Below are 12,500 nucleotides of genomic sequence, written 5' to 3'. Positions count from 1 at the left end.
TTTTTGCAATGTGTTGCTGCCATTAAATTCTAAGTTAATGATTATTTGTAAAAAAAAAAAAAAAAAAAAAAAAAAGTGTTTCTCAGTTCAAACTTTAAATATATTTTCTTTGCAGTCTATTCAATTGAATATAAGTTGAAAAGGATTTGCAAATCATTGTATTCTGTTTTTATTCACGATTTACACAACTTACCAACTTCACTGGTTTTGGGTTTTGGAGATACCCACTCAAAACAGAAAGATGGTAGAGTGGCCGTCCAGAAACTTGACTATTCCCGGTACAAAAATCCAGCTTTGGCCTTTTTAGTCACTGCTGTTGTGTCCTTGGGCAAGGCACTTCACCCACTTTGCTCCCAGTGTCACTCACTCTGGTGTATGAATGGGAATGACTGTTAGGTGGTGGTGGGAGAGGCAGTTGGTTGAATGAGCAACCACATTTCTGTCAATCTACCCCAGGGCAGCTGTGGCTACAACTGTAGCTTACCACCATATGTGACTAAATAATGGGTTCTCACTTTCAGTCATTGAAAAAAAGCCCTCTATGAATATAATCAATTTTTATTATTTTTATGGAGCATGGCTGTTTTAAATCAAGTTAATCAACTATGAAATGTTTAGTGCAGGGGTCGGCAACCCGCGGCTCTAGAGCCGCATGCGGCTCTTTAGCGCCGCCCTAGTGGCTCTCTGGAGCTTTTTCAGAAATGTATGAAAAATGGAAAAAGATGAGGGGAAAAAAATCTATTTTTTGTTTTAATAGGGTTTCTGTAGGAGGACAAACATGACACAAACCTCCCTAATTGTTATAAAGCACACTGTTTATATTAAACATGCTTCACTGATTCGAGTATTTGGCGAGCGCCGTTTTGTCCTACTAATTTTGGCGGTCCTTGAACTCACCGTAGTTTGTTTACATGTATAACTTTCTCCGACTTTCTAGGACGTGTTTTATGCCACTTCTTTTTCTGTCTCATTTTGTCCACCAAACATTTAAGGTTGTGCATGAAAGGTGAGTTTTGTTGATGTTATTGACTTGTTGGAGTGCTAATCAGACATATTTGGTCACTGCATGACTGCAAGCTAATCGATGCTAACATGCTATTCAGGCTAGCTATATGTACATATTGCATCATTATGCCTCATTTGTAGCTATATTTGAGGTCATTTAGTTTCCTTTAAGTCCTCTTAATTCAATTTATATCTCATGACACACTATCTGTATGTAATATGGCTTTTAATTTTTTGCAGCTCCAGACAGATTTTTTTTTTTGTATTTTGGGTCCAATATGGCTCTTTCAACATTTTGGGTTGCCGACCCCTGGTTTAGTGCAAAAACTGATTTTAAGTGAAAAAAAATTATTTTGTCTTACAAATATTTTTCCATAGACGGGGATTTAAAAAAATATATATAATGAGGGTTGTCTCAAATCCCCCTGAGAACCAGTTTCCTCTGCAGTAGATATATGTTTTGTATAACGGAGGGAAAAAAAATCCTGAAATGTTTAACTCCAATAGACCAATACCTAGGGTAGCGCGCTGATCGGTATCGGACGATATTTGTGGAAAAGTATGTGATTGCCATTGCCGATTAATGCCTTTTTAAAGCGATAACAAACGCCACTCACTTAAGATAATAATCATCACTTTGATTATGGAATGCATTACTTAGCATCTTAAGTATCATTACCAAGTACCATGAACATGTTACACACCGAAAGCAAGCCAGGAGCAGGCATGCTAAGAGCCATGCTAACCGCTTAGCTAGCTTTAAACAACACCAATAGATAAGTGCTTAGTAAAGTTTAAGAAGTATAGATGGAAGCTTGTTATAGCAGAAAGTACCGTATTTTTCGCACTATAAGGCGCACCTAAAAACCTCCAATTTTCTTAAAAGCTGACAGTGCGCCTTATAATCCGGTGCGCCTTATATATGGACCAATATTGAGCCACAACAGGTCTCGCAACTGCGGGATGCATAACGTAACCCCAGCCTCTACTGTAGCGTCTATTCTATGCACCTTATAATGAGGTGCGCCTTATATATGAACAAAGTTTTAAAATACGCCATTCATTGTAGGTGCGCCTTATAGTGCGGAAAATATGGTAAGCAGATATTTACAGGAAATTAACAAGTAGATTAATAAGTGTCCATTTATAAAAAAAAGTCATTCATAAAAAATCAACAAAGGAATAAGATAAAAATAAATAATCAACATAACATCAAAGTAAAATATGAATGAAAATGTGACGACCTGGTCGCATCATGATGCGGGTGTGGTTCTCCCAAGGATGCAGACGGCTTCGGACACAGCTTGCAGGTAGGAAAATGATTTATTTAAAATATAAATCATTCGATGAACAAACAAAAGACATGCACGTAGCACAAAAGGCAAAACAAAAGGACTAGCGTGGGAGCTAGCAGGCAAAAATAGCATAGCATGAAATCTAAGTAGTCGTTATCAGTTGTATGGGAACAAACTAGGAAGCCAGACCGAGTGAGGCCAGGGCAAAGACTAAATAGCCCTCTGATTAGTGCCCGGGCAACAGGTGCGCGTCCCGAACACTAACCAGAGGCAGGTGCGTACAATCTGCCGTCATGGCAACAGAAACAAACAAAACTCAAGGTGCTGAAAACACGTGACTCAAACATAAACAAACTATGATCCGGGCAGCGGATCGTAACAGAAAAGGCGCAAAAAGAAGTTAAAAACATATAATATCTGCCCCCTATTTTCACAAATGCAACAATTGACTGTCAATGTTGGCGACTACAAAGCCATATTTTCATTTTACAACAATTAAACCAATAATAAAATAATAATAATAATCATAATGACTTATAAATTATTTTTTTTAATACAAAGAGATTTACATTGTTTTAATCCACTGTCAAGAGTAAACTAACACCTCTGATTGAAATACTTATTTCCATTATCACTGTTCGAAATCTAGATTTATTAAAGTTGCTTTCAGATTATACTTACTTTCTCTTTTTATAAATCTGTTTTGAATGTTGTTTGGTAGAATTGTTGTTGTTTTAGGATATTATACTCTGCCAGTTCATGACATTTTAATAAGTAATTGAGTTTGAGGGTTCCCTGTAAGCATTACCAGTAACTCTTTTCTGCAGAAGGAAGATTGGATTGAAATATGTTTTACAGGCACTACTACAAGATTTGTTAATGTTTAAGGGGTGAAAGCCCCCTTAGATTTTAATGTTTGGTTTTCTTTTTTTCTGCTTTGTTTCTTGCCATCCCTGGCAAGGCAAGGCAAGGCAACTTTATTTATATAGCACGTTTACAACAATTTTTTAAAGGGGAACATTATCACAATTTCAGAATGGTTAAAACCATTAAAAATCAGTTCCCAGTGGCTTATTATATTTTTCGAAGTTTTTTTCAAAATTTTACCCATCACGCAATATCCCTAAAAAAAGCTTCAAAGTGCCTGATTTTAACCATCGTTATATACACCCGTCCATTTTCCTGTGACGTCACATAGTGAAGCCAACACAAACAAACATGGCGGAAAGAACAGCAAGCTATAGCGACATTAGCTCGGATTCAGACTCGGATTTCAGCGGCTTAAGCGATTCAACAGATTACGAATGTATTGAAACGGATGGTTGTAGTGTGGAGGCAGGTAGCGAAAACAAAATTGAAGAAGAAACTGAAGCTATTGAGCCATATCGGTTTGAACCGTATGCAAGCGAAACCGACGAAAACGACACGACAGCCAGCGACACGGGAGAAAGCGAGGATGAATTCGGCGATCGCCTTCTAACCAACGATTGGTATGTGAAATACATTTGGCAACAACATGCACTTTGAGAGTGCAGACAGCCCAATTTTCATCAATTAATATATTCTGTAGACATACCCTCATCCGCGCTCTTTTCCTGAAAGCTGATCTGTCCAGTTTTGGAGTTGATGTCAGCAGGCCAGGGAAGCTAGGGTCGATAGGGGGTTTAGCTCGCTCGTCTGCGGGAACAAACTGCCGCCATTGCTTGCCGTGCTACCGAGGTCCTTTGTCCCTGAATTGCTCACACACTCCGGCAGATTCAATGGGGGTCTGGCGGCAGATTTCTTTGACTTTATCGTTGGAAATGCATCTGCTTTGAGTGTCGCAGGATATCCACACATTCTTGCCATCTCTGTCGTAGCATAGCTTTCGTCGGTAAAGTGTGCGGAACAAACGTCTAATTTCTTGCCACTTTCGCATCTTTGGGCCACTGGTGCAACTTGAATCCGTCCCTGTTCGTGTTGTTACACCCTCCGACAACACACCGACGAGGCATGATGTCTCCAAGTTACGGAAAACAGTCGAAAAAACGGAAAGTAACAGAGCTGATTTGACTCGGTGTTTGAGAAAATGGCGGATTGCTTCCCGATGTGACGCCACGTTGTGACTTCATCGCTCCGAGAGCGAATATTAGAAAGGCGTTTAATTCGCCAAAATTCACCCATTTAGAGTTCGGAAATCGGTTAAAAAAAATATATGGTCTTTTTTCTGCAACATCAAGGTATATATTGACGCTTACATAGGTCTGGTGATAATGTTCCCCTTTAAATTGGACCAAAGTGCTTTACAGGTTAAAAAAGCATAGAGCAAAAAACAAAACAAAAACAAACAAAGAACATAAACAATGAATGAGCTAAACAAGACAGTGCAAAAGCAATACGGTAATAGGGTTCGAATAAAAAGTAAAAATTGCAAAATAAAAATAATGAAATAATAAAAGTGTGACAAATTGAAAAAAAACAACAAAAAACAATCAAAAAAAACAAACTATGCAGTTCTTTTAGAAGTTTTCGAGTGAACTAAGTGGAACGTGTTTACTATGTTTAGTTACAGTGGTAAACATACATGTGGGGAAAACAAAGTACTGTTCACTTAAAAGGCACCAAACGGTGAGAGAACCCATTTGAACATTTGTTGGGACGTAGTTTTGATTGTTCTTGGCTATTCTGCTGCAGGAGCGATACGAGGCAGCTATCAAGAGGTCGACAAAAAAGACGTGGGCCGAGATCCGTCAGCAGAGGTGGTCCTGGGCCGGCGGACTCAACCAGACCTCCCGCAGAGAAAGTAAGTTCGGGATGAACATTTTTAAACTTCCAGGTGCCGAATACCATGAGACAAACTGCAACTTAACTCCCGGTTAAATCCGAGCAGTGTTACTCACCCTAGTTTGTGGCCAACTGATGCAATTTTAAGAAAGAGTCTAGGAGGCGTTTGCGGTTGCGAGGGCGGAGTACAGAGGTCCCACAGATGACGTCGGTGCTTGCAATTGTCCTGTGAAAAGATTGATCTGACAAGTAGTTGGCGCAAGTCTGTTTCATTAGACGAGTCGTGTGAACAGCAAGGGGCTGTGAGGTCCGTGCCCTCTTTTTCAGACTGAACTCCCGTGCCCCCTCGGCACAAACACGTGACTCGCTGCCTTTTTTCAATCCCCCAGCAGGAGTAGTTTTGATAATTTGTGTGTGTTGGTTTCATTCCAACTCTTTGCATCAGGACTATGGCAAATCCGTCTGACTAAACTAAACCCTTCCCACACTGTTCCTTAAAATCCTTCCCTCCCCCTTTGAGCAATTGGGAATAGCGATGCGTCCTCCATGAGATAATGTACTGATTCAAGGGAAGGGTGCGTCCCTAACCTTTCAGATTAAGGGCCCGGGCAGCCCCATCTTTTTCCAGTCAACAGTCGGGGCCGGTGAGAGGCCACCCGCACCCAGGTCTTCATGTGAACAGATGTTGTGTGTTGCGTTCTCTCCGGTGCAGGCAGATGCTCGGCCTCCACGGTCAACTTGCCCAGACAGGTGGACCCTGTCATTAACAACAGGCTGTCCAAGTCCTCTGCCACGCTCTGGAACTCCCCCAACAGAAGTAAGGACGACCCGACGTCAATGTCCTCCAGGCTTCCTTCCCCTCCTCATTCCTCCTTCACTTTCCCCTAACCTGGTTTTTGTTGAATTTCTTTTTATTGTTATAATCGTCTCTGGTGACCTGCCTGCCTGCCTGTGCTTGGTGTTTGGTCATTTGCCACACACCTCCCCAACACTCTCACACTTGTCGGTCTCGTCTGCATCGTGGTTTTTTGATTTGATTCATTTGGGTTTAAGTCGTCTCTGCATTTTGGATCAAGCTTCCTTCATCTTGAAGTCACTGGGCCATGCTTTGCTATATTGTTTGGTACGTAATTGTTTCATCAGCTCATAAGTTGACATCTCCTTGTGGCATTTTCACGTCTCGTGTCTCCCTCCACCTTTCTGTCGGTGGCTTGGTGTGCTGGTGGTGGTCTTGGTGGTGGATATGACATCGTTGTCGAGTCCACTCGAGCTGAAAGTACATGATTTTTCAGTTCATTTGATGTAGCAGGTGGATCCGGAAAATATTCACAGTACCGTATTTTTCGGACTATAAGTCGCAGTTTTTTTCATAGTTTGGCCGGGCTCCAGTGCGACTTATGTATGTTTTTTTCCTTCTTTATTATGCATTTTTGGCAGGTGCGACTTATACTCCGGTGCGACTTATACTCCGAAAAATGCGGTAATCACGTTTTTTCTTTTTTCACATTACAGCCTTATTCCAAAATGGATTAAATAAATTTTCTCCTCAAAATGCTACACTCAACACCCCAAATAGTGTTTTCAAATTCATTAAACGATAAAAAACGTTCAAGTTTAGAATGAAAAAGTATTATAAATCTAAGTACCGTATTTTTCGGAGTATAAGTCGCTCCGGAGTATAAGTCGCACCGGCCGAAAATGCATAATAAAGAAGGAAAAAATCATATATAAGTCGCATTTTTGGGGGAAATGTATTTGATAAAAGCAAACACCAAGAATAGACATTTGAAAGGCAATTTAAAATAAATAAAGAATAGTGAACAACAGGCTGAGTAAGTGTACGTTATATGAGGCATAAATAACCAACTGGTATGTTAACGTAACATATTATGGTAAGAGTCATTCAAATAACTATAACATATAGAACATGCTATACGTTTACCAAACAATCTGTCACTCCTAATCGCTAAATCCCATGAAATCTTATACGTCTAGTCTCTTACGTAAATAATACTATTTGATATTTTACGCTAATCATTTCACACATAAGTCGCACCTGAGTATAAGTCGCACCCCCGGCCAAACTGTGAAAAAAACTGTGACTTATAGTCCGAAAAATACGGTATTGCTTTGCCATAAACCTCATAATTAAGCTCTGGTACATCCTAATCGTCTTTATTCATTGGAGTCCACCTCTTGTAAATTCAGTTAATTGAACACAATATGGACACACCTAGACTTAGACAAACTTTATAGATCCACAAGGGAAATTATTATTTTTTAAATTATTTTTAGAAACACACTACAGTTGTTCCCTGCATCAAGTACCAAATATAGTACTCTGAGGTGTGTACCTGAAAAATGATTTTAAAATGCAAGCATGGTAATGTTAACATGTATCAAGTACTAAACTATGACTGAGGTGTATACCTACAAAATTAGCTTAAAAAAAACTAGGATACTAACATTACCATGCGTACAGGTATCATTTGTCAAGTCACAAAATACCGTATTTTCCGCACCATAAGGCGCCCTGGGTTATAAGCCGCGCCTTCAATGAACGGCATATTTCAAAACTTTGTCCACCTATAAGCCGCCCCGTGTTGTAAGCCGCATCTAACTGCGCTAAAGGAATGTCAAAAAAACAGTCAGATAGGTCAGTCAAACTTTAATAATATATTAAAAACCAGCGTTCTAACAACTCTGTTCACTCCCAAAATGTACGCAAATGTGCAATCACAAACATACGTATATCAACATGGACGGAGCTGCGTGAAAAAAGCCACCCGGCCTCTTCGCGTAAACTTAAACTTACCTTAACCACTCGCTCATCTTTTCTTCATCCATCCCTTCGAGTTAGCTTTTATGATGACGCCGGCTGGAAAGGTCTCTTTTGGCAAGGTCTTCCTTTTGAATATCACCATGGGTGGAAGTTTCTGGCCATTAGCATGGCAAGCTAGAACCACAGTGAAGGATGACTTCTCATTCCCTGTGGTGCGAATATTCACCGTACGTGCTCCCGTTGTATCCACAGTGCGGTTCACAGGAATATCAGTTGCTGTGAAATAGTAATCCGTGTGCGGATGGAGAGATTGCGTCTTTTCATGAACCGGATACCTGTCGCTTAGTAGGAGCCATTTTGTGGTCTTTACAGATGTAAACACACAAAGGAAATGAAACGTACGGTGATATCCGCGCTTTTTTTTCTTCTTCTACGCGGGCGGGTGGTTGCTTACAGTAGAAGAAGAAGCGCTTCCTGTTCTATGGGGGCGGGTGCTTACCTTGGCGGTTGCTTGCGTAGAAGAAGAAGCGCTTCCTGTTCTACCGGGAAAAAAGATGGCGGCTGTTTACCGAAGTTGCGAGACCGAAACTTTATGAAAATGAATCTTAATATTTATCCATATATAAAGCGCACCGGGTTATAAGGCGCACTGTCAGCTTTTGAGAAAATTTGTGGTTTTTAGGTGCGCCTTATAGTGCGGAAAATACGGTACTTGACGCTGAGATGTATACTGTACCTGCAAAATTAAGCATTTTATTATTAAAGGTTCGGCGGGCCGGATTGAAAATCTTAATGGGCCACATGTAGCCCGCGGGCCGTATTTTGCCCTGGTCTGCCCTAGATGGAGCCCACGTACCACTAGTGCAGGGGTCGGCAACCCAAAATGTTGAAAGTGCCATATTGGACAAAAAGTACAAAAAAGTAATCTGTCTGGAGCTGCAAAAAATTAAAAGACTTATATAAGTGTTATAATGATGGCAACACATGATGTAAGTGGCTAATTAGCTATATTAGCCCCGTATTTTCCGTACCATAAGCCGCCCTGGGTTATAAGCCGCGCCTTCAATGAACGGCATATTTCAAAACTTTGTCCACCTATAAGACGCCCGGTGTTGTAAGCCGCATCTAACTGCGCTAAAGGGAATGTCAAAAAAACAGATAGGTCAGTCAAACTTTAATAATATATTAAAAACCAGCGTTCTAACAACTCTGTTCACTCCCAAAATGTACGGTAATGTGCAAATGTGCAATCACAAACATAGTAAATATCAATAACTTAATGTTGCTCGAACGTTAATGTCACAACACACAAAATAAACATAACGCTCACTTTCTGAAGTTATTCTTCATTCATAGATCCCTCGAATTCTTCTCCTTCGGTGTCCGAATTAAAAAGTTGGGCGAATACGGGATCCAAAATGGCCGGCTTATGTTATATTCTCTTGCTGCTGCTCTATTTCCGTGTTCTTCGGCATGACTTATTGCCTTAAGTTTAAATTCTGCGTTATACGCGTGTCGCTTAGTAGGAGCCATTTTGTGGTCTTTACAGATGTAAACACACAAAGGAAATGAAACGTAATACCCGTGCGCTTCTTCTTCTACGGGGGCGGGTGGTTGCTTACCGTAGAAGAAGAAGCGCTTCCTCTTCTACGGGGAAAAAAGATGGCGGCTGTTTACTGTAGTTGCGAGACCGAAACTTTATGAAAATAAATATTTATATTAATCCATATATAAGGCGCACCGGGTTATAAGCCGCTCTGTCAGCTTTTGTGAAAATTTGTGGTTTTTAGGTGCGGCTTATAGTGCGGAAAATACGGTACTATCAAAATGACAATGTGTCGCTGGCTGACATAAATCTTCGTTGACAGAAATGTTGAAATTTAGTATTTGTTCGACACATTTTTACAACATTGGAAAACATTAGCAAAACTCCTAAGAGGCTGAGATAACTCCTGGAAATTACTGTCTTAGAGTGGCCAACGGTATAGATGTGTGTGTCCAAGTTTGCTGTGGTCTGGAACAACATGGCACACAAACAACTATCAGAAATGCAGCCAACATTACATACAGATAATGTGTCATTAGACATGGAAAAATAAACTAAATACACAGAGGACATAAGTAAAGGAAATTAAATGAGCTCAAATATAGCTACAAATGAGGCATGATGATGCAATATGTACATACAGCTAGCCTAAATAGCATGTTAGCATCGATTAGCTTGCAGTCATGCAGTGACCAAATATGTCTGATTAGCGCCCCACACAAGTCAATAACGTCAACAAAACTCACCTTTGTGCATTCATGCACAACGTTAAAAGTTTGGTGGACAAAATGAGACAGAAAAAGAAGTGGCATAAAACACGTCCTAGAAAGTCGGAGAAAGTTATACATGTAAACAAACTACGGTGAGTTCAAGCGCCGCCAAAATTAGTAGGACAAAACGGCGCTCGCTAAATACTCGAATCAGTGAAGCATGTTTAATATAAACAATGTGCTTTATAACAATTAGGGAGGTTTGTGTCATGTTTGTCCTCCTCCAGAAACCATATTAACACAAAAAATATATTTTTTTCCCCTCATCTTTTTCAATTTTTCATACAATTTTGAAAATCCTCAAGAGCCACGGGTTGCCGACCCCCGTACTAAACTATGACTGAGGTGTATACATACCTGCCAACTACTCCGGTTTTCCCGTAATTAGTACGGTTTTCATCAACCTATTCCGGGTTACGGTTGCAGTGATAAAAAATATGGTTTTTCATTAATTAAAAAAAATTTTTTTTTAAAAGTTTTATTCACGAAATCGCGTAACAACAATGACAATCGACACTGCTTCCCGTAACTTCCTATCGAGCCATTCCGAATGCCATGCGCGAGGCTATTTATAGCACCGCTGCCAAGCACGAGGCACCTGTTGCCATTGTTTCCAAACGAGCGAACGATCATGGAATCAGCCGGAGAAAAATCGCAAACGAGTCTTAAACCGAAAAGAAAACTGCAGTCATTCCGTGAAGAATATTCAAAAGCCTATCCGGGAATAATTATCCGTTCCAAAAAGGGTGAAAACTACGCGAATTGCACCTTGTGCAGACAAGATTTTTCGGTCGGACACGGAGGAATTAGCGATGTAAAAGACCACGTTGGGACAAAAAAACACAAGTCTAATGCCGTTGCTAGCGATACAAGTGGAAAACTTTCAACGTTTTTCGGATTTTAGCCACAAAAAGGTAATGACACTAATGTTATCTATTGGAATTGTTTAGTACTGTTATACTGTTAAAAGTGTTTATACTATTTATGCTTTCAAGTCCAAGTTGAAGAAATCTTGTTAAATGTTGACAGCATAACTACCAAAATACAGAAGTATGTCCTTAATATTTTTGCAGTGCTATTTCTGTTGAAAAGTTAAAATGATTACATTAGAGATGTGATGTGCCACTTTTCAAGTGTCTGATGGCTTGAATTAATTTTCATTAATTTTTCATATTTTAAATTCTTTTGAAAGGCTTACAAAAAAACTACATTTGAATTGTAATTCCATGCTATTGACAGCACTATTAATTTTAATGAAGTTAGCTTACCATGTTTACAGTATGATAATTGTGATAGAAATGTGAATTTTAGGCACAGAATATTTTTTTTTACAATTGAACAAGGCAGTAGATTATACAAGCTTGGACAGAAAGTTAATAATGACACCAATTTTTTTTTAATTGGAATTGTTTAGTACTGTTTTACCATTTGTTTACTGTAAAAAGTGTTTATACTGTTTATACTTTCAATGAACAAATTGAAGTCTTGTGAAAGGTTGACAGGATAACTGGCATTAACTGTCAAAATAATTTCAAACTATTGAAGTTAGCTTACAGAATAAACATGTCAATCAACCCATATGATTTTTGCTGTAATATTTTTGTTTTGAAAAGTCACTGTGACTGATAGAAAAGTGATGGTTTTAGCAACATTTTAACCTGTCTGAATGCTAATAATCATTTTGCGTCGGGGGGCGAAGGAACCCCCCACCAGGACTTTGTCCTGGACCTACCGGGGCCTGCGGCCCCTGGACCCTGGCTACTAGGTTTTTCTGATTTCAAACGTTGGCAGGTATGTGTATACCTACAAAATTAGCTAAAAAGAACTAGGATACTAACATTACCCTGCGTGCAGGTATCATTTGTCAAGTCACAAACTATTTGACGCTGAGATGTATACTGTACCTGCAAAATTAATCATTTTATTATTAAAGGTTCGGCGGGCCGCATGTGTATTTTGCCCTGGTCTGTCCTAAATGGTGCCCACGTACCACTAGTGGTACCTGTACCACAGCTTTGAGAATCCCTGCGGTAGGTTCTTTTCTTATTAAACATTTAAATCTAATACGAAAAAATGATTAGGTCCTGTCGTTGTAAGTCATTCTCTATAAACCAAGTTCACTGCAAAAACTGAAATCTAAGTAAGATTAAACATCTCAAATAAGGGTGATATTTGCTTATTTTCTGTCTGATAAGTTAATTCTTCTCACTAAATAGATTTTATGTTAGAGTGTTTTACTTGTTTTAAGGGTTTTGGTCCTAAATGATCTCAGTAAGATTTTACAGCTTGTTGCTGAGATTTGATGACCTATATTGAGTAAAACATGCTTGAAATTAGAA

At 39.5% G+C, this 12,500-nt stretch overlaps 1 protein-coding gene across 7 annotated transcripts in view; it reads left to right on the top strand.

The window, feature by feature from the left end:
* LOC133621217 (uncharacterized) overlaps window positions 1-12,500 on the top strand; it is a 147,435-nt gene that overhangs the window by 90,474 nt on the left and 44,461 nt on the right. For 5 of the 7 annotated variants that reach the window (XM_061983185.2, XM_061983189.1, XM_061983190.1 and 2 more), the window contains 2 exons: window positions 4,974-5,082; window positions 5,776-5,880. In XM_061983185.2, coding sequence (XP_061839169.1) covers window positions 4,974-5,082; window positions 5,776-5,880 — 214 coding nt within the window. The remainder of the gene's footprint in view (window positions 1-4,973; window positions 5,083-5,775; window positions 5,881-12,500) is intronic. The other 2 variants (XM_061983192.1, XM_061983191.1) reach the window with 1 other exon arrangement.

The sequence above is a fragment of the Nerophis lumbriciformis genome, linkage group LG21 (genome assembly GCF_033978685.3).
Source record: "Nerophis lumbriciformis linkage group LG21, RoL_Nlum_v2.1, whole genome shotgun sequence".
Classification (NCBI taxonomy): Eukaryota; Metazoa; Chordata; class Actinopteri; order Syngnathiformes; family Syngnathidae; genus Nerophis; species Nerophis lumbriciformis.
The sequence above is the reverse complement of the archived record's forward strand: the minus strand, read 5'-3'. Positions and strand labels throughout refer to the sequence as shown.